At 35.1% G+C, this 23,252-nt stretch overlaps 1 protein-coding gene across 17 annotated transcripts in view; it reads left to right on the top strand.

The window, feature by feature from the left end:
* Window positions 1-23,252, top strand: part of KTN1 (kinectin 1) — a 155,928-nt gene that overhangs the window by 129,240 nt on the left and 3,436 nt on the right. For 8 of the 17 annotated variants that reach the window (XM_069091744.1, XM_069091750.1, XM_069091741.1 and 5 more), the window contains 8 exons: window positions 3,773-3,853; window positions 7,103-7,192; window positions 7,310-7,402; window positions 9,054-9,134; window positions 9,369-9,452; window positions 9,643-9,726; window positions 18,067-18,150; window positions 19,357-19,449. In XM_069091744.1, coding sequence (XP_068947845.1) covers window positions 3,773-3,853; window positions 7,103-7,192; window positions 7,310-7,402; window positions 9,054-9,134; window positions 9,369-9,452; window positions 9,643-9,726; window positions 18,067-18,150; window positions 19,357-19,449 — 690 coding nt within the window. Of the gene's footprint in view, window positions 1-3,772; window positions 3,854-7,102; window positions 7,193-7,309; window positions 7,403-9,053; window positions 9,135-9,368; window positions 9,453-9,642; window positions 9,727-18,066; window positions 18,151-19,356; window positions 19,450-23,252 lie in introns of those variants that run through there. The other 9 variants (XM_069091754.1, XM_069091755.1, XM_069091751.1 and 6 more) reach the window with 4 other exon arrangements.

The following is a 23,252-nucleotide window of genomic DNA, read 5'->3' as shown; positions in this document are numbered from 1 at the left end:
AATAAATTGGTACATTTAGAGGCTGCATGGAGTAACAGAGTTGCTGTCAGGAAATGTTCCATTTTAATCCTGGCATTGCCATTATTAAATGCTGTACAGCCTTAGTCAAGTCATCTTAACCTCCCATTGCCAGTCTCCTTATCTATAAAATGAGATGTTCAAACCAGATAATTTTTAACTGGTATCTTTTGTTTTAACAATTGCCTTAATTCTCAAATATATCCCTCCCTGACTATGGCCTCTCAAGGCATTCCCTATTAGAAAAAAAGGCAATTTAGCAAAGTTATTCAACTCTGTTGAAGTATATAAATTATCTCTCTATCACTCCTCATCCCTCCCTCTGCCACCCAGACCTCCAGTTGAGGGAGAAAAAAGGTACATTTTTGGACTATCTCATTTCATCTTCAGTACCAAGTTTGGTCATTTTAAGTAGACAGCAGCCTAAAGTTTTTCTTTTTCCTTTTTTTTTTTAAATTCTTTACATTTACATTGTTGTAGATATGGTGCATTCCAGGTTCTTTTTGTTTCACTTTGCATTAGTTCATGTTAGTCTTCCTGTGCTTCTCTGACTTGATTTGTTGTATCTTTTTGCACAGTAACATTCCCTTTGTTGAACCATTCTCAAGTCAATGAAGTTCTAATCTGTTTCCAAAAAATACTGCTATAATTTTGGTCTATGTGAGATATTTATTTCTTTCTTTGCCTACCAGTGGGATCTTTAGGTCAAACAGTTGAACATTTTCCACACTTCTTAAAAGAGTTCCAAATTGCTTTCTAAAAACTTTGGACCAATTCATACATCCACCAGATAGTGTGTTCATCTTTTTATGACTTTATCATTGACTATTTCCATTTTTTGGTCATTTTTGCTATCTTTCTGAGTGTGAGGTGAAACTGGCTAGTTATTTTGATTATTTGTATATGGAATAATCTTTCATATGGTTATTAATGTTTTCAGTTGTTCCTTTGAGAATTCTTTGTTCACATCCTTTGACTATTGGTCCATTAAGGAATGTGGTGGTTCTGGGCGGGAGTAGGTAGGATGAAGAGTATTAATATAATTGCTAGAAACACTGAAGTCCATATATTAGTAGTCAACAATAAACAGTTATTAAACACCTACTATGTGCCAAGCACTGGAGATACAAAAAGAAGCAGAATACAATCCCTGATGTCAAGGAGCTCACTATTTAATGGCTGAGACAACACTAGAATTAAGAGGGCTTGGGAAAGGCTTCCTGTGCAAGGTAGGGTTTTAGCTGTGACTTAAAGGAAACCAAGGAAAGCAGTAGGTAGAGATGAGGTGAAAAAATGTTCTCGGCATAGAGAGGAGTCAGAGCATGTAACCTTTAGCTACAGTAAAATACATGGCAACGACTAAATCATTTGAGAATACTAGATATTTTTTGACATTTAAAAAGGAGGTCCTCAAAAAGCTTGGGAACCACTGCTATAAACTGTTTTAGTCATTCTTTATTTTCCATTCCAACTGGATTTTGGAGTTGGAGGAGGTTTGTATCCAAGGGCTTCCACTTTTAAATTCTCTTCGAGGTTGGATTGAGATGGCCTCTATGGTCTTTTCCTATGCAGATCTGTGATTCTTACACATTAATGTTAGTTGCATTGTTGGAGATTTTTTCCCCAGTTGATATCCCCCCCTTCCCACACCCACCCCTTTTTCCTAATGACATAGATTTTGTTCCTGGAAAAAACTTCTGTTTAGGATAATTAAAATTATCTGTTTCATCTTTTGTTTTGCCTCTGTAACTATTGTGGTTAGGAAATCTGTCCCTAAACATAAGAAAGGTGTCTGATTTCATTCTCTTTTTTAATTTTTTGTGGTGTGACCTTAAATATTCAGAATAATATCCATTTTGAGTTAATCTGTTTTCTGTCAAATTGTTTTCTAGTTTTCCTAGCAGTTTTTGTCAAGTAGGAAGTGCTTGCCTTTCAACAATTTATCCTGTTTATCAAATACTGGGTTTTCAAGTGCATTTGTTTCAGATTCTTGTTAATTTAGTCTGTTACACTGTTTTGCTTTTTAATTTTTAGCTAGTACCAAATAGTTTTGATGATGACTACTTTATAACTGAATTTGCATTCTGCTTTTTTTTTTCTTTTTGGAGGGCAAAAGGGGTTAAGTAACTTGCCCAAGGACACACAGCTAGTTTTTGTGTTAAGCGTCTGAGGCCAGGTTTGAACTCAGGTCCTCCTGACTCCAGGGCCAGTGCTCTATCCACTGTACTACCTAGCTGCCCCTGAATTTGCATTCTGGAAGTGCTATTTCCCTTTTAGTTTTACTCAATTTTTTTCTCCTTCAAGGTCTAGAATTTCTGTTTTACCAAATGAATTATCATTATTTTGTCTAACTTCAAAAAATATTAACCTTGTAGTTTGGCCTGATATAGCCTTAAATATGTCCCTTAATTTTGGTGGTACTATTTTTTTTTTATGTTGTCACGACCCTTTTGTGAGTAATGTATTTCTTTCTAGTTGTCATTTTTTGTTTTGATAAAGAATGTTTTGTAATACCTTGTATGTATATTTTTATTGAATATTATATTGGTTAATTTACTTGAAGATTTTAGTATTATATGGTTATTTTGAGTGAGATTTTCCTTTCCATTAACCCTTCCTTGGTTTTGTTATTCCTATGCCAAAATGCTGATTTTTGTGTATTTGTTTTGTATTCTGTTATGTTACTGTAGCCATTGTCTTAGTTTCTTTGCTGATTCTTCAATATTTTCTGAGTAAGCCTATCCTGTTGTGAGCAAACTGAAATAAGTTTTGTCTTCTCTTTGCCTTTATTTATGTGTTTAATTTATTTCATTTGTCTTGTGCATTCTTGTTTTACTCTTTAATCAGGAAACTTTCTACAGTTTTCCTATAACATAAAATGCAAACTTTCGGATTGAGAAATACACTTTTCAGCATATTAAAAGTGGTCTTTCTATACTTTGTTTTGTAAAATTTTTTAAAGATAAGTGCATGTTATACTTTGTAAAAGGATTTTTCTGTATCCACATATTTAATCATATATCTTGAGATGTTTGTTTTTAACATTACATTCTAACATTTATGTTAATAGTTTTCCTGATGTTGAGCTAGCCTTGCATCCTTGGTGTTAAAAACAAATTTATTATAGTGAATAATTTTTGGATGCATAGCTTGTAGCTTTTTTGTTAAGATTTTATTTAAAATTTTTTTCATTAGCATTCATTAGTGTGAACGAGAGTCCCTTCCAGAACCAAAATTCTTTGAAGAAAGATTATGTTGTTCAGAGTTATTAGTATTAAGCACAACATTGAAAGATATTTTTAAAATGAAAAGAAAAAACTATAAGTTATAAAAGTTTTTTCTTGCTGATCTAGAATAATAATCTGTACATAAAACAATCTGCTTTATATTGGAATTCATTGTTTTTTTTCTTGTCAGTGTTAACAAAGAACTTAATGGAAGCACCAGTCTGTGTTTACACAGTGACTTAATTGAAATGGGTCATGTCTTTTTTGCAAATAAATGCTTGTCTGAAGGTAGAGAAAAAATAAGATTCAGTTTGATTGTCTTTGTCTTTGGGGGAGGGGATGGGCAAATTTTTAGTTTTTATTTGTGAGACTGGATTACATCAAAATAAGTTTCCTTTGGAGATGATAGTACTTGCCTGAGTTCTCCATTAAACTTCTTCATAATTTTAATTATATATGTATATTTTAAAATGTTTTTTTTTTAATGCTGAGAGATTGATTTCCTTTTACTCCTTTCCCCTCCCCAGAATTTTAGTGAATGGTTACACAGATTTGAAAAGAAGGCAAAAGAATATGTAATTGAAGCTTCCGTTTCAGAAGATGTCAAGGTTGGTTTGATTCAACAAATGTTTTAAGTATTTGATTTAAAAAATGTGTATCAAGTATCTGTGACAAAGTACTGTTAGGTCCTAGACATGCAAAGTCAAAAACTTCTGCCCTCAAGAAGCTTACATTCTAGAGGGAGAGCAGTATATGGCACCTGACCTTCACTTTTGAAGGAAGCTATAGGGATTCAAGGAGGAAAAAGTGAAGAGGTGAATGCTTTCCAGGCATGGGGGGACAACCTGTGTAAAGGAACATTGATGGAATGTTGAATTCAGGAAATAATCTAATAAACTTGTTTGTTTGGTAAGCTAAGATTAGTGAGAGTTCGGAGAGGTAGATGGGAGTAAGATTATAGGGAGCCTTAAATGCCAGCCGTTGTGTTTTGTCCTATATGCATTAAGAAGCTATCGAAACTTTTTGAGCAGGGGAATACAACCAGGCCTGTCTTTAAGGAATATTAATGTGGTAGTTTTGTGGCAAAAGTAGATTCTGAAATTGCTAAAACCCATTTGGAGGAGGCTATTGCAATAGAATAGGTGAGATAAGGTCCTTAACTAGTATAGGGGCAGTATGAATAGAAAAGGAGGCAGATGAGAAATGTTATGGAAGAGTAGTTGACAAAACTTGGCAACCAGTTAGATGGAGGCTTAAGGGTGAAATAGTATTAGGGATGATTTTGATGTTTATAGATGACTCCTCTTTAAAGGGACAAAAATTTTGCGTACATTATAGGAAATCTAAGTCATTTGTCCTAAGAGTATTATAAGCCACCTGGATACCTATGTTCTGAGCTGCTGAAAGCCAGGCAAAAACATATTGGATCCCTCATAATCTTTTTCACTTATTTATTTATTTTGAGCAATCAGGATTAAGTAACTTGCTCAAGATTATTTTTTTATTATTTTTGTGTGGGTGCCAAGTATCTGAGGCTGAAACTGATCCCAGGTTTCCTGACGCTGGGGCCGGCACTCTTACTCACTGTGCCACCTGACCACCCCTAAGCAATGGGGGTTAAGTAACTTGCTCAAGGTTACACGGCCAGTTATTTTGTGTGGGTGTTTAATATCTGAGTCCGGAATCGATCCCAGGTCTCCCGACTCTGGGGCTGGCACTCTTACTCACTGCGCCACCTGGCCGCTCCCCCTCTCCCCCCATAGTCTTTTACTGTCATTTTACTACTTTTCAATTAAACCTAATACTGTGATATTATGGGACTGTGGAAATGTGACTGTGCTGTCTTCAGTTTGATTTGAATAAAAGTCTATTTGGAGAAGAATCCTTTTGTTCAGTGACTAACATATTTTTGAAGTTTAATTAGGATAAAATGTTTACCACTATAAATTTCATTTCTAATACTGGCATTCTTGGTATTTCTTTGTATTCAGAGAACCAAATAGATAGTGGAAACATAATTCCTGTAATATGCGACCAGCAATGATTTGCATATAGAAGGTGTTGTTAAAATTATTATTCAGGCTATTAAAGACCAAAAAAGGTGGCAGACTAGGCACATACCTCAGTAGAAGTGTCCAAGTGTAGTGGCACATGCCTATAATCCCTGCTGCTGGGAACATGGAGGCTTTGCCATTTATTGGTGTTTAAGCTGGCTTCTGTGGTGTAACCTCTCTCCTAGTGCCGGTGGGCTTCAGGCCTTTGTAATGACACTTGTGCTGGTTTCCCTGGTGTGAATCCTTTCCAGCATCTGCAGGCTTCTTGCTGTTTTGGGGGCAATCATCAGACCAGTTGGAAGATCTTGCTTCTGTTTCTCTGTTGTTTTTTTTTTAATTGACCTATCTTGTGCCCTTTTTATATACTTGCTGGGATGTTTGTGGGAAAGATAAGCTCCTTTATGATCTTTTATTTTGCCATCTTAACCTAATATTCTGTTTCTGTTCTCATTACACATAACTTCCATGCAGACAGTAGTCTAGGCTTGCTAGCCTAATTGGCCTTTACTGTGCCCCATCTCCCTTCTTTGTGTATTTCAACTTGCCTGAAATGCTTTACTTTTTCACCTCTGTTCCGAAGTCAGGAGTTTAAGAGCCATCTTCTCTCAGAGGCCTTTTTCAGTCTTCCTACATGCCTACCCTCTAAGATTCCTTGCATCTACTCTGCCTGTATTTGTTGTTCTCTCCATTAGATTACAGTCTCCTTGATGACAGAGATTGGTTTTTTTCTTTTTATTCCCAATGCTTAGTATAGTGCCTGTAACATGTTTATGTTGTCTCCCTGATAAGCTCCTTGAAGGTAGGGACTATTTTATTTTTTTCCCCTCTGTATCCCTTGGGCCTAATAAGTGTCCAGTACATAGTAAGTGCTTGAATATGCATTCATTGATTGACAAAAGATAGATGGGAAACCATGAAACAGGATGAGCATATTTGGAAAGGGTTTCTATTTGTATCTGTGGAGGGAATGCCCGTCCTGATCAAATTAGCCTCTTTTTATATATCGTCCATTTTTGACTGGATAGGAGGCAATATCTGAAGGGACCTGAAGAGAGCGTTCTCAAGTAGAATGGATTTTATCCTTTGCTCTTGACATTTTTCTGTGCTTAAATGGTGATTTAATATGTTGGGTGAAATGGATGGAATTTCCAAGGATAGCTATTTCAGTGAAAGTGAGGCATGGGTTTACTATAGATAGTTGTTATCTTCATGTGCTGTTGTCAAACTGCTGTGTTTGTTTGGGGTACTTTCCTAGATGATCATCTGGAAGTTCCACTTGGTATGGTTTGTAGCAGATTGGCTTCAAACAATTTTAGGGAGCATGTTTTACTACTCTTTTAACAGTCTACACTAGCTTGCTTATTTATTTTATAAGTACACAGTTTATTTTAGATATAAACTCTGCCCCTTAAAGACCGACTTTCATTAATATCAGGAAAGAGGCAGTATACTCTATAACTACTTCATTCTGCCTAGAGAAGACTATGGGGAATGGTTAGCACATGTTAATGTCTTAAAGAATGCTTATAAGACTTCTCAAACATGATTGTCAAACCTTTTCGTTTAAAAATGCTATCTGATAACAGAAACAAATGGAAAATATTAAAATTTTAATAGCAGAAAATTTTATTAAACTTTCCCCATTACCAATTGAGTTAGTCTAAGGAATGTTTTCATAGGAAACAACCAAAAACTATGTACCCTGTCACATAACAATTATTGCACATTGAGAATAAAATTATAGTATAAAATTTTCATGTGCAAATAAATGAGGATTGGTATTTTGTGATTTTATTCTTGCAGGTTCTACAGCAAAAGTTGAAAGAAGCTGATGATATGCATGCGATATTACAGCTAGAATGTGAAAAATACAAGTCTGTTCTTGCAGAAACAGTAGGAATTATTTTTAATCTACATTGTTATGTTTTCATATGACTTCTAACATCTAGTAGCATCTTAATATTTTTCTTTAATATGTGTTATAAAACAACTAACCTTTTTTTCTTGTAGGAAGGGATCTTACAGAGATTACAGCAAAGTGTGGAGCAAGAAGAAAACAAATGGAAAATTAAAGTCGAAGAATCCCAGAAAGCTGTTAAACAGGTATTTGTCAAGAAGGATGCATAATGCTAGAAAATGTTATATATATGAAGTGATTTGAAGTACTGTAAAGTAATGTAACTTGAAACCTATTTAGAGAAAAAAGTAAATTTTTTAAAAAAAGTTAAAAGAATATCTGTTTTCTCTAAAGGATATCTATATTTGAATGGATTTTTGGTTTCATTGATGGAGGTGCTTCTTCCATTTATGTAGAGTCCATCTCCTGCTTACTTCCTGGGTGATTCATGTATGTGTACTGATTTCTTAAATAACCAGTTGACATAATAACTAGTGGTAGCTAGTAATCTATTTTCACTCTTCCACCAATAGAATCTGAAATTTATAGTATAGTAGCATTTTCTTCAGTTTATGTGGAATATGTTCTGAATAATTTGCCTGTCCTATTCTGTGACAAAACCTGTGATTGCTCTTCAGAGCAATGCTCTTATGCTCATGCATTTTGGGTTTACTAATAAATATATTAAAGGCTAACTTCTAAGTTCCTTATTTAACAGATGAAGAAACTGAGTTTCAGGGAATTAAGTGATTTAACACAGATTGTAAATATTAGAATTGGGATATAATAAACCCATTGTAACCCAAAAAAGATTGCATTTACTCTTGGATCAATGATTTGTAAAATTTTTAAATTAAATTAGATTTTAAAAATTATTTATTTTGGGCATTCCTTTTTTTAATGTTGAGTTCCACATTTGCTCCCTTCTTCCAGACCTTTCCATACCCACTGAGAAGGCAAGCAATAGGTTATCAGTTTTACATGGGAAATCATATAAAACATATTTCCGTATTAGCCATATGACCAAAAAAGCAAGAAAACGAAAAAAGTCAGAACATTACACTAAGGTTTGCACTCCAGTTAATCAGTTTTCTCTCTAGAGGTGGATAGCATTTTTTATCATGAATCCTTTGAATTGTCTTTGATTGTGTATTGAGCCAAGTGACTAAGTCTTTCATAGTTGGTCATCATAGCAATATTAGTGTCACTGTGAACGGTGATCTCCTAGTTCTGTTCATATCACTTTGCATGACTTTATGAGCTTCCCAGATTTTTCTGAAACCATGCTGCTCATCTTTTCTTACAGTACAATAGTCTGTCATAGCCTCAATTGATGGACATTCCCTTAATGTCCAATTCTTTGCCACCAAAAAAGTGCTGCTGTAAATCATTTTGTATATATCGGTCCTTTTCCTTTTTTTTTTTCTTTTTGCTTTCTTTGGGATACATACCTAATAGTGGTATTGCTAGGTCAAAGGGTATACACAGTTTTATAAGTCACTGGGCATGGTTTCAGATTGTTCTCTAGGATGGTTAGTTCAGTTTACAACTCTACCAGTTCATTAATGTATCTGTTTTTCTACATCCCCTCTAGCATAGTGATTTAAAAATGCTTTACAATTTTTCATTTTATATGTGTAGTCAAGAGAGTTTTTGTCATAATATTGATCAGCTTGAAAGATGGGTGCCTAACTTCAGTTTAGGCTTCACTCTAATATGCAGTTTGACTCTTAAGAACTCACAGTAAGCAATTTGTAATGTTGAATTGGTTCTAAACTATGTATTTTTAATAATTGCATAGATTGGTTGACTTGGTTATTTATATCAGTATGATTTTTGATCTATTTGAAATTGCAGATACATTTTTCATTAAGTTCTTTGGAACAGGAGGTAGAGAGATTAAGAGGAGAAAATAAGGAACTCGAAACTGTACGTACAGTTAAGTAAAATCATTTATTATCTCATTACTTTTATACTTAATAAGAATTGCGATTTTTTAGGAGGTTTTTTTAATCTTAATTGTTAAATTTTTATATGCTAAGTAGTTTTTGAGAGGGTAATTTTATATTCACGAGTAGTGTTATGAGTATAATTTTTTTGTTGTAGGGAAGCAGCAAAAATAAAATCTTCAAAACTAACTATTTTTAACCTTTTTTTACCATCTATCTCTAGCTGAGAAGAGAGAGAGAACATTTGGAAAGTGAACTAGAGAAGGCAGAAATAGAACGATCTACTTATGTGTCGGAAGTTAGAGAGGTAAATGTAATTTCTCTCAACTATGTTGCCCCTTTTGAAATTAATTTTCTGACAAGTGCTAAAATATTTCAGTATAAGATATGGGAAGTTCATGATTGAGGTTCTGTCTAGGTGGATATCCTAATAACTTAACAGAAGAAAAATGGAACATCATAAGGAGATCAATTTTAAACTCTAAACTTCATTTCAGCTGAAAGATCTGTTGACTGAATTGCAGAAAAAACTTGATGATTCATATTCTGAAGCAGTAAGACAGAACGAAGAGCTAGATTTGGTAAGAAGTTTCTTCTCCACTGGGTATAAAATAGGCTCTCAAAATACTTGTTCTGGTATGTGGAGAAACCATCAAAACCTTTTCTTTCTGCTAACATCTTTAGCTTGGCACTTTTTTTCTAAATTATGATTATTTTTATATTCTGATGATCCTTAAAATTTTCTTCTTTTCTTATCTCCTAACAATGGCATGTTTGCTTCCAACTCTTTTCATACCTTTTTTATATTTTATAAAGCCTAACTTTCTAGAGACTGTTTTATTTTTGTGTACAAAAGTTGTAAATATGCAAATAAAGAATTATTGAATTGCAGAGATATTCATAGGATCATAGATTTTTGAGCTAAAAGGGACCTTCACTAAATCTTCTATATGTAGCTAATTAAGAACAATAAATGTGGAGTTTCTGTTGGCATTTTAACTTGAAAGAAAATCCTTGTATGTTTATAAGAAGTCTACTCCATCCTTTTAGAAAAGAACACAACTGCACATTTTTTCCATAATATCTATACACATCTGGGAAGCGGGACTGGAGAAAGCAAACCATACCACCTTTATACTGTCAAGGTATCATTGAGAATAGAAGTAGTGTATTTGGTGCTAAAATATATATAAACTCGAAGTACTACTAAATTAGGTTAGTTAATGTAGGCCTTCTGCACCATGAAAATGCTGATTCTTAAATGGATCTAAAATTTATTATTTGGGTTGTCTTTAGTTTTGGTAGTAGGGGCAGATGTGGCTGTCTTAATTCTGAACAAGTATTCAGAATTAATAAATACAATTTTTTTTAACAAGCATTTTAGATCCTTTCTACCAGGTTTTATTTTTTGGTTTCCTTAAAAAAACAAAAAACCAAACCAACTTCTTTAAAGATAGGCTATTCTTTATTTAGGATTTCTTCATTCAGCACTTCTACCATGCCAAAATAGAACACTTGCTGTCTTCTTTCATATGCAGTGGTTTTTCCAATCATGCTTTTCTAGTATTGCTATAAGTGCTCGTGCCATTTTCTAGGAACAGTGTATCATCACTGAGCTGTCATGCCAGCAAGCTATTCTCTGCTGTCCTTTCTGAAGATGAAAGATATTTATACTGTGTATTTTTTCTTTTAAAGCAGTCAGTGCTAAGTCACTTGCTCAAGGTTACACGGCCAGTTATTTCTGGGTGGATGCTAAGTGTCTGAGCCTGGATTCGATCCCAGGTCATCCCGACTCTGGGGCCGGTGCTCTTACTTGCTGTGCTACCTGGCCACCCCTACTGTGTATTTTAAATTGCTACAGTTCTATCCTTCTCTATCAAAAGGTTACAGTGACTATGTAGTGATTATGACTGCCTATTGCAAGAGAGATTGTGCTATAGGACTATATAGGGAACTATTTTACTTTCATTACTGTTTTACTCTAAATGTATATATTCAGAAAATAATTCCTGCCATTTTCAATAGAACCTTCCTTGAATTTCCAGTAAACTCTTTGCACTTTCTTTTTTTTTCAATTATAATATATATTCTTATAATTGTATGATATATAATTACATCATTTATTGTGTATATATATATTTGCTCAAAATTGGTAACTTAGAGGAAGTAAATGGCTCCTTAGAAAAAATATAGAATAGCCATATTTATCAAGAGGAGAGATAGACTAAATGACCCAATATCAGAAAAAGAAATTTTAAAAGTTCTAAATGGATTCCTAATGAGAAATCTTTTAGGACCAGTCTTATTCACATGTGAATTCTATTAAGCATTAAAGGATAATTCCAGTACCACATATGTTGTTTTCATTAATAAGAGAGGAAGACATTCTTCCAGTTTTTTTTTACAATTTAACAAATATGAATTTAATATTCTATTTTCCCCCAGTTACATGTAAAAACAATTTTTAACACTCATTTAAAAAAAAAATTTGAGCTCCAAATTATCTCCCTTCCTCCCTCCCTGCCCCCGTATTGAGAAGGCAAACAATTTGATAGAGGTTATACATGTGTAGTCATGAATATTTCCATGTAGTTATATTGTGGAAGAAAACACTGGTATGCTGCCGCCCCTTCCCCGAAAAAGAAACAAACAAGAAAAAGAAAGTTTTAAAAAGTATGCTTTTGGGGCGGCCAGGTGGCTCAGCGAGTAAGAGCACCGGCTCCAGTGTCGGGATGACCTGGAGATCAAATCTGGGCTCAGATACTCAGCACCACACCCAGAAATAACTGGCCGTGTAACCTTGAGCAAGTTACTTAACCCTGATTGCTTTAAAAAAAGAAAAATAAAAAGTATGCTTTAATCTGCATTCAGACTCCATCAGTTTTTCTCTGGACTTGGATAGTATTTATATCATAAGTCCAGAATTGTCTTGGATCATTGTTTTGCTGAGAATAGCAGAGTCATTCACAGTTGATCATCATACAGTATTGCTGTTACTGTGTTTGATGTTCTCCTGGTTCTGCTTGTTTCACTTTGCATCAATTCATGTAAGTCTCTCTAGGTTTTTCTGAGTGCATCCTGCTTGCCATTTCTTATAGCACCATAGTATTTCATTACATTCTTATACCACAGCTTGTTCAACTGTTCCTCAGTTGATGGGCTTGCCCTCAATTTCCAATTTTTTGACATCACAAAAAGAGCTGCTATAAATATTTTTGTGCGTATAAGTCCTTTTCCTTTTTTTATCTCTGTGGAATACCAACCTAGGAATGGTATTACGAGATCAAAGGACATGGCATAGTTTTTTGGACATAGTTCCAAATTGCTCTCCATAATTGTTGAATCAGTTCACAACTCCATCAACAATGCACTAGTGTCTCAGTTTTCCCACATTCTCTCCAACAGTCAGTTCTCTTTTCTGTCATATTAGCCAGTCTGATAGATATGAGTGGTATTTCAGAGTTGTTTTAATTGCGTTTTTCTAATCCGTAATTTAGAGTATTTTTTCATGAGGCTACAGATAGCTCTGATTACTGCCTATTCCTATTCTTTGATGAATTGAGGAATGACTTGTATTCTTATAAATATGACCCAGTTTTCTATATATTTAAGGAATGAGGCCTTTATCAGAGAAACTTGCTTCAAATTTTTTTTTCATAAAAATACTCAAATTTTTATGACTGTTAATTTCCCTCCATCCTATTTTCCTTGCTTATCCTACTCTCTCTCCCCTTTTCACCCTATCTACTTTTAAAATTACTTTGCTTCTGACTACTGCCTCCCCCAATACACCCTCCCTTCTATCGGCAATACCCCTCCCCCACTTTTTTTCCTTTTTCCCTTCCCCTCCTACTTTCCTATAGGGCAAGACAGATTTCTGTACCCAGTTAAGTATGTTATTCCCTCTTTGAGTCAATTCCAGTGACAGTAAGGTTCAAACTCTCCCCTAACACCTCCCATCTTCTCCACTGTAAAAGCTCTTTCATACCTCTTCTGTGCAATAATTGGCCCCATTCTACCTCTCCCTTCCCCCTTCTCCTAGTACATTCCTCTTTCTCACCCTTTACTCTTTTTTTTTTAAGATTTCTTCCCATCGTAGTCAACTCATACCCATGCCCTTTGTTTAAGTATACTTCTTATAACTGCCCTAATAATGATAAAGTTCTTTTTTTTTTTAAGCAATCGGGGTTAAGTAACTTGCTCAAGGTTACACGGCCAGTTATTTCTGGGTGTGGTGCTGAGTGTCTGAGCCCGGGATTCAATCTCCAGGTCGTCCCAACACTGGAGCCGGTACTCTTACTCGCTGAGCCACCTGGCCGCCCCAATGATAAAGTTCTTAAGAGTTACAAGTAGGGGCAGCTAGGTGGCACAGTGAGTAGAGCGCCGGCCCTGGAGTCAGGAGGACCTGGGTTCGGATCTGGCCTCAGATGTTCTTGACACACACACACACAAAAACTAGCCGTGTGACCTTGGGCAAGTCACTTAACCCCAACTGCCCTATCCTCCCTCCAAAAAAAAAAAAGTTACAAGCAAATCTTCCCACACAGGAATGTAAATAGTTTAACCTTATTGAATCCCTTATGATTTCTCTTTCCTTTTTTCCTTTTTATGCTTCTATTGAGTCTTGTATTTAAAAGTGAAATTTTCTGTTCAACTCTGGTCTTTCCATCAGGTAAGCTTGAAAGATAACTTTCTTTAAATATCCAAGTTTTTTTCCCCTGAGTGATTATAGAGTTTTTCTGGCTAGGTGATTCTTGGATGTATAGCTTCTTTGCCCTCTAGAATATTGTATTCTAAGCCCTCTGATCTTTTAATGTAGAAACTGCTAAATCTTATATTATCCTGACTGTGAATCCACAATATTTGAATTATTTTTTCCTGGCTCTTTGCAATATTTTCTTCTTGACCTGAGAGCTCTGGAATTTGACTATAATATTCTTGGGCATTTTCATTTTTAGCATCTTTTTCAGGAGGTTATTGGTGGGTTCTTTCAATTTCTATTTTACCCTCTGTTTTCTAGAGTATCAGGGCATTTTTTCTTAATAATTTCTTAAAAGATGATCTGGCTTTTAGGTAGTCCAAAAATTCTTTAGTGGTCTCTCCTAGATCTGTTTTGCAGATTAGTTGTTTTTCCAATGAGATGTTTCACATTTTCTTCTATTTTTTCATTCCCTTGATTTTGTTTTATTGTTTCTTTTTTTTTTTTAATGCATTTTTGCTTTTTGGAGGGCAATTGGAGTTAAGTGACTTGCCCAAGGTCACATGGCTAGCTTTTTTGTGTGTGTTAAGTGTCTGAGGTCAGATTTGAACTCAGGTCCTCCTGACTCCAGGGCTGGTGCTCTATTCTCTGCGCCACCTAGCTGCCCTGTTTCTTGATGTCTTTTGGAGTCAGTAGCTTCCACTGGCTCAATTCTAATTTTTAAGGACTTAGTTTATTCAGTGGGCTTTTTATGCCTCCTTTTTCATTTGGTTGATTCTTTGTTTTCTTCAGTGAATTTTTGTACCTCTGTTTCTATATGACTAGTTCTTCTCTTTTTTTTTTAAGCAATCGGGGTTAAGTAACTTGCTCAAGGTTACACAGCTAGGTGTTTGTGGGTGGGTACTAAGTGTCTGAGCCCGGGATTCGATCCCAGGTCCTCTGGACCCTGGAGCCAGTGATCTTACTTGCTGTGCTACCTGGCCGCCCCTCTTCTCTTTAAGGAGTTCTTATCTTCAGTGTATTTTTGTGCCTCTTTTACCAATGTGGCCTTTTTTGTTTTTTAAGATGTTACTTTTTTTGTGTATTTTTCTGTTTCCTTTACCAATTTGTGACTCTTGGTTCCTGATTTTCTTGTATCACTGTCATTTCTTTTCCCACTTTTTCCTGTAGCTGCCTCTCATCTGATTTTTAAAATCCTTTTTGAGCTCTTCCAGGAATTCTTTTTGGGCCTGAGACTAATAATAAGTGCTTGAGGCTTTGGATGTAGTGCTTTTAACTCTCTTGACCCTCAGGGTTTGTGTTTTGATCTTCCCCTGTCACCCTAGTATTTTTAATACAGTCAGATTATTTTTATTGTTGTTTGCTTAGTTTTCTAGCCTTTTTTTTTTTTTTTTACTTTCAACTGTACCTTAAAAAGTGAGTCTCTGCTTCTAAGGCGGAGGGGGCACTGTCCTAAACTTCAGGCCTTTTGTTGCTACTGATCTCAGAGCTACTTCTAGGGGTCTATAGTTTTTTAGTTTTCCCAAGGTGGTAGGATCTAAGGAGAGATGTGTTTATGGCTCTCCTGGCCTGTGTTCTGGTCTGTGAGTGACCACAAGTACCCTTTTCTACTCTGGAGCTGCTTCCTTACAGCCACAACCTCTGCTATGCTAATGCTGCTCTTCACCCTGAGTTGGAGATCTGGGTCTGTGAATGGGAAATGAAACAGAGCCCCCTGTAATCTCCTTCTGATTACTTGTATGACCCCTTTGTCACTTGTGGCCTAACAGCTTTGGAGGCCACGAACACCGTTTTAGTTGTCCCCAAGACCTGCTGCTGGCTTGCTGAGGCATTGCCTGCACTGAATTGCACTCTACTCTCATCCCAGTTTGATAGAGTTTTCCTGCTGACCAACTGAACTTGTCTTGGGCTGGCAAATTGTTTCACCCCATCCTTTTGTGAGTTCTGTCAATCCAGAATTCATTTTGAGGCATTATTTAAAGTTATTTGGAGGGGAATTTGGGAGAACTCAAGTGAGATTGCATTTTTTTTTGCCATCTTGACCCTCTCTGCACTTTAGCAAGTTGTATAACATGAGATCCACAGAATTGTAGTTTTAGTTTGCGTGGTTCTTGATGGCAGCCTTTTTGGTCTGCTCCTTTTTGGAACTTAAAGCTGAATGACCTCATATGTAATCATATATATCATATATAATCACTCTGATTATTGCCTTTATAAGCAACATCAACTAAACATCCAGAGTTTGTTTGTATGACCATAATATGTATAAATAAAATCATCCTAAATTAGTGGAGCTGGATTAACCTTAAAGATTAGACCAACTACTAACCAAAGCATGAATGTTACCTACAGTATAACTGATAAGGTTTCATTTAATAAATGAATATATAATGTTCAATATATAATATAATACAGTTAATAAATCAAATAATAAAGTCAGTCATCACACACTGTGGCTGTTACTGTATACAGTTCTCCTAGTTCTGCTTGCTTCACTCAGCATCAGTTCATACAAGTCTTTCCAGGTTTTTCTGAAATCTGCCTGCTCATCATTTCTTATAGCACAATAGTATTCCATTACATTCATGTACCACAACTTGTTTAGCCATTCCCCAATTGATGGGCATCCCCTCGATTTATTCTTGGCCACCACAAAAAGAGCTGCTATAAATATTTTTGTACATGTAGGTCCCTTCCCCATTTTTACGTTCTCTTTGGGATACAGCCCTAGAAGTGTTATTGCTGGGTCAAAGGGTATGCACATTTTTATTGCCCTTTAGGCATAGTTCTAGATTGCTCTCCAGAATGGCTGGATAAGTTGACAACTCCATCAACGATGTATTCCAATTTTTCCATATCTTCTCCCACATTTATAATGTTCCTGTTATGTTACGTTAGCCAATCTGATAGGTGTGAGGTGGTACCTGAGAGTTGTTTTGATTTGCATTTCTCTAATCAGTAGTAATTTAGAGCATTTTTTTTTTTGCTTTTTGTAGGGCAGTTGGGGTTAAGTGACTTGCCCAAGGTCACATGGCTAGTTTTTGTGTTAAGTATCTGAGACCGGATTCAAACTCAGGTCCTCCTGACTCCAGGGCCAGTGCTCTATTCAATGCACCACCTAGCCACCCATAGAGCATTTTTTTATATGACTATGGATAGACTTTAATTTTTTCCTCTGAAAGCTACTGTTCATATCCTTTGACCATTTATCAGTTGGGGTATGAATTCTATTCTTATAAATTTGACTCAGTTTACTATATATTTTAGAAATGAGTCCTTTATGAGACACTGGTTGTAAAAATTCTTTCCCAATTATCTGCTTCCTTCCTAATCTTGGTTGTATTGGCTTTGTACAAAACCTTTTTAATTTAATATAATCAAGATTACCCATTTTGCATTTCATAATGCAGAATTTTTCACTATCTCTTGTTTGGTTATATTCTGTTAATTATATTTTCACATTAGTCATGATTTAAAGAAGAATTAAAACTAATGGGTTGGAACCATGAGAAAGAAAAAAACAAAAGAAGAGGAAATAGTAGGCTTCAATTTGAATATTTTTAAGTGAACCACAGGACTCCTCTGTTGGAATAAGATTTTTTTTATACGTTGTCCACAACTGACTTTAATCAAAAACTCATACAATTATGAAGAATGTTTTTTAAGAAAATGGTATAATTTGGATCAGTGTATATATACTGCTACTTTTATAGTTATCACCATAATGAAGTTTTAAGTAGTAATATTTTACATTTTCTCAAAATTTCACCTTATTGGAATGTTTAAACTAGCCCTCTGATTTTTAGTTTAAATATATTCTTATTAACATTACATTTATTCCATTTTTGGTAGTCTTTCTGATTCAAATGAGTCTTTAATAACTAACCAGATTGGAATGTATTTTCAAAATCAATTATTTTAGATAATCTAAATAGTTTCTTCATGAATAGTGAATGAAAATACCTTCTTAAGGCATATTCCTCATTTTGTTTTTTCATTTGCTTTTTTCTACCCTTTCTAAATACTTTTATTCCTATGGCTTTCTTTTCTTGTATTTAGTATTTCAGATGGAGCCACCTCTGCTTATCTTTCCTGTATATCTGTCTGGTGCAGCATATTGACATTCATGCCTTGTTCATAGTGATAGTGATCACATTCCGCACTAGCCTAATCTGAGAAGAATACCAATTAATTTCATCATGATTTTGCTTTATGTTCACAGCTGAAAACACAATTAAATGAAACACTTACAAAACTTAAAATGGAACAAAGTGAAAGACAGAAAGTAGCTGGTGACCTGCATAAGGTAACACAACTCTTTGTATTGAAGGTTAATTTTCATTGATGTTTAAATCCTAAACAAGTTCAAAGTAAGCTCCTCAGTTTTGAATTTTCATTGACTGTGCAATTTTAAATCTGTGTTTTATGCTGTGTTTTTTTAGTGATCTTTCTTAAGACCATTTATTTTGCTATAAATTTTATAGCAGTTTAATCAGTTACTGTTTAGTGTACTTTTAAAAATTATTAATAGACCTTTCTTAGGCTACCCAATACTTAATCTAATGCATCTGTATTTTTTTAGCTGTGTTTATCCTTGTTTATAAAGCATATTCCGTTTGCTATGTTTCCCTCAACTATAGAACTAGAAGATATGTATGCAGATGGTGTATTCCTTCCATTTGATATTTCTGTATAGAATTAAATTTTACTTGAGTAATTAGCCTAACTTGTAGAGAAATCTTACTTTTATAAAATTTTTTTTACTTTTTAGAGGGCAATTGGGGTTAAGTGACTTGCCCAAGGTCACACAGCTAGAGTGTGTGTGTGTGTGTGTGTGTGTGTGTGTGTGTGTGTGTGTGTGTGTGTGTGTGAAGTGTCTGAGGCCGAATCCGAACCCACATCCTCTTGAGTCCAGGGCCAGTGCTCTACTCACCGCGCCACCTAGCCGCCCCAGAAATCTTACTTTTAAGACCAAATTTCACTTATCTTGGTTTATCTTGGTTGCTTTATATGTAACACTTACATTGAAATATGCTCATATTAGTTTTCACTAACACTTGAGCTACAGTGGTATTCATGAAATAGATGCTTGATTGTCTTTCATAGTTGATGATAATATTAAGAGTAATCTTTTGCTGGTATTACACTCTGAAATTATTTCATAAGGTTAGTGAGTACAAGGGTTTTTTTTAATGATATATACACTTAAGGGCATTGTGTTTAAATCTTTTAAATATCTTAAAACACAAATTTATAAAGCTTTTCTTTGATACTTTTCTTTTCTCTGAGTGAACTTAAATAAATGCCTGCGTGAATATCTTTTCATCAAAGCCTCTTGATTCCATTAAATTGACTTCAAGTTACTGTTGATTTAATTAATGTTTTTCAGAGGAGGTGTTATTAAAGACAAGAATATTTATCTAAACTCTGATTTTATGTCAAGCTCTTATTTTGTCAAATATATTTGTACTTTAGTAATTGCTGACTTGTCTCTTATAATTTTTTTTAATAGGCTCAGCAGTCATTGGATCTTATTCAGTCAAAGATAGCAAAAGGTGCTGGAGATACCAGTATTATTGAAAATAGTGATGTTTCTTCAGAAGTGGTGTGTATTTTCTTCAAGCCCCTTTCTTTAGGGACTAATTGCATTACAGTCTCTCTGAATGATGTTCACTTCAAAAACCCAACTGTGACTAGAAAAATTCCTCTGGAAAAATAATCTCTTACCAGCAATTATGTTGAACTCAAATTCACTTTCTTATTAGAAAGTAATCCCATCTTTTAAATTTCTTACCCTTGAATTGTAGCTATTGGGTAACTTCTACTTTTGATGCTTTTTTTTTTTTCTTTTTTTTAAAGGTTGATATAGTACTGTCATTGAGGGTACTAACTTAGAGAATCTGAAATACATCGCTAGGCATCAGAGAAGGGAAAGAGCAGATTCATACTGGGAGCTGCTATGTTCCCTGTAGTTTCAGTTCCTGAAGTTATCCTAGTCTTGGCTTGGTTGGTACCATGCATTAAACAGTATGAAAGGCTGCTCTGGTTTTCTCTCAGTCCTTCCAACCACATGCATTTTTCATGTATACCTACCAAAGCTTTTATACTTGGAGGAATCTGGGGAACCACTGATGGATTAGGGTAATACTTCCTTTTGGAGTAAAGTAAAAGTAAAGTGATACAGCATCAGATCTTATCATTATTTCTTTACTAGGGTCAGTATTTTTTGTAAACAACTGTTCTTCAGATCACAATGTCTCCATCCAAATGAAGTTGTAATATATTATAATGAAGCAGTTTTAAATGTCTAGTTAAATATAATTAAAATAGAATTCTATCTTTAGGTTGTTTTAACCTGAAGACATTGGCATTCAGATCTGTTGTGAAGAAGAAGCAATAACAAATTAATAAATAAGAGTTCAGTTTATATTTTGAAGGGGCATGTGGTGTGTGTGGTGAAAACAATACTGGAATTTTATCTTTGGGAGACCTGTATTCTGATCGTAATTCTGCCACCGAATAGCTCTGTGAACATGGGCAAGTAACCCTGAGCTTAAGCTTCCCTTATTTACAAAATGAAGATCTTTGGACTTAATAATCTGTCCTAACTTTTTAAAAAAAATCTAAATATATTGGAAACTTCATGAACATGTAAATTCATGTTAAGACATTTGACCATTTCAATTTAAAAGTTGGGTTCCAGTGTTAAAAAACATAAATATAACTGATAAGACTAGAAAAATAGGAATTATTTTCTTTGTGGTTTAAATGGAAAATCAGAAGAGAATCTGTAATCCATTAATCCAAAGTAATGCATTTGCCAAAGATTTTTTTTTCAAAATGCCCGTTATACTATAACCAGATGAAATCCAAAAATCCATTTATTCCCAACCAACATTCTTTATTGTGATTTTTGAAAGGGGTTTGACTTTCCTTTTATTGTCTAGTCGTCTGGTGTTTTGTATGTAGTAGATGCTTAATAAATTGTTGAATGAATAAGAGATTTGTATTGGTGACTGGTTTGTTAATCTTGGTTTTAGACAGTCTGAATTTATAATGACTCAAATACATTTCCTAGAATGCTGTCATCAGTACAGTACATAATAATGACCATCTTGGCCCCACAGAGCATCTCTGATTTTGATACTTGGGTTTAAATGTATTTAAATTAAATAGATGAATTTAATATATATTTATTCTGTGCAGTATGAAAATATACTAGGAAACTTGTTGGCTTGGTTAATAGAGAAGTGATGAAGCTCAATTACAAGTTTGAGTAGTTTTAAGTTGTTCCTCAGAGTGGGTGGGTTGTTTATTTTATGGATAGATCATCATACTTTAAAAGCTTTCCCCATTCTAAAGATCAAATCCGAAACTTTTTGGTGGGAATTCCAAATGTTCTTCCCTTTTCACTTCTCCACCTCTAAAAATGTGCTACTTTCCATCATTTGTAGGTGTGCTAGAAGTCTAGAGCGTGATAGGAGCTCGTTTCCTGCCCTTAAGCAACACTTCTTTGGGTTCTTTAGATATTATAAGAATTTGGGAAGTGACTGAAAGAAAATTGATTTAATTTGTTCAGCTAATTCTTCAACCCTTAATAGTATTGTAACTCAAATTTTTTTTTTTTTTAGATTTTTCTTTTTGATTTTTGGAGGGAGGAGGGTAGGGCAATTGGGATTAAGTGACGTGCCCAAGGTCACAGGGCTAGGATTTTTGTGTTGTGTCTGAGGCAAGATTTGAACTCAGGTCCTCCTGATTGCAGGGCTGATGCTCTATTCAGTGTTCCACCTAGCTGCCCCCATATAACTCAAATTTTAAATAAACTACAAGCCAGTAGGCCAGGATTTAATTAAATGTGGAATATACTTTAGTCCTATTATAGAGGGAAGGAAGATGGTAAGAAATCTTTATTCCCAAGAAATTTCATATGTGTGACACAGGCTCTAGGAAATCCTTCCTCTTTTCTCCCCTTCTCCTTTGTGCTGTGGAATGGTGTAGTAATATTCTCTTTACTCTAGCAGATATCTTACCTAGGCAGTAAATTTTGTCCATATATCCTTAGACATTCTATTAGCCATTTTAAAGTTGTCCTTCATTTAAAAGCAATGCAGGGTAGACCGAAGAACTTTTTGAAATACAGTGGGTGAGAGGAAGTGTGATGTCATTTATACATGCTAGCCTTGGAGTCAGGAAGACCTGGGTTTAGGTCATATCTCTGACCCATATGGCAAGTTGCTTAAATTCTCCCTGCCCCAGGAAACTTCAAGGCTCTTGAATTGTATTCATTGGTAGAGGGGATTTTATCATTTAAAACTTCCTATATTGATTAAAATTTACAAGTATGGAATTTTTAAAAAATTAATAAATAGTACTGTTGTTAGAATGAACCAACCCACACTCCCATAGTTTCTCTCATCTTCATCTCATCTCCCATTTTTTAAAATCCTGAAACATTTTTCTGTGCTTTTTTTTTTTTTTTGGCAACACCATACCTCTGGTGTGTGCTTTACCCCAGTGGCAAAATACCCCTCAGAAATAGTCCATATGCTCTTTTGGATCATTCTGGGCCTCCATTTGTCTGTTTTTAAAGTAGAACTGCTTTGAGAGAGGCATGTATGGTAGAGATGATACACTGTCCTCTGCTCTTGAGACACTTTTGGAATATGTGTTCAGTTCTGGATACTAGTTTGAAAAGAGCTTAGATGAGTTGGAGGTCAGCTAGAAGAGGTAACCAGAGTGGTGAAGGGCCTTGCATCCTTGTCACAGAAGGATTGTTTGAAGGAAGATTTAATCTGGGGAAGAGAAGAGAGAGACATGATTGCTGTCTTAAGGGATTTGAAGGACTGTCACGTGGAAGGATTGTTTGCCCTGTTTAGCCCCAGAGGGCAAAACCAGAAGCAATAGGTAGAAATTGCAAAGAGGCAAATTTAGGTTTCATGTCAGGAAAAATGACCTAAGGAGTAGAGCTATCTATGAGTGAAGGCAGACTCTGAGCAAGGGCTGAATGACCACTTGTGAAGTATATTCAAGTGAGAATTCCTCTTTAGTATGAATTGTATTGGGAAGCTAGGAGGTGAAGTGGAGAGAGTGCCAGGCCTGGAGTCGAGAGTATTCATCTTCCTGAGTTAAAATCTGGCCTCAGCCACTCACTCACTACCTGTGGGACCCTGGGCAAGTCCCTTAACCTTGTTTGCCTCAGTTTTTTCACCAGTAAAATGAGCTGGAGAAGGAAATAGCAAACCACTCCAGTATCTTTGCCAGGAAAACCCTTAATGGAATCACAAAGGAGTCAGACACAACTGAAGTACTTGGTAAATTTTAAAAGATGTGATATTTTATACAAAAATGAAGCTGTTGATTCACTGTTTAAAAAGTAAATCAAAGCAAGTGCCCTATTATTCATAGGAA

Source organism: Petaurus breviceps, unplaced genomic scaffold (assembly GCF_028583685.1).
Source record: "Petaurus breviceps papuanus isolate PSGF00001 unplaced genomic scaffold, PetGlider_PUasm1.0 189, whole genome shotgun sequence".
Lineage (NCBI taxonomy): Eukaryota > Metazoa > Chordata > Mammalia > Diprotodontia > Petauridae > Petaurus > Petaurus breviceps.
The sequence above is the reverse complement of the archived record's forward strand: the minus strand, read 5'-3'. Positions and strand labels throughout refer to the sequence as shown.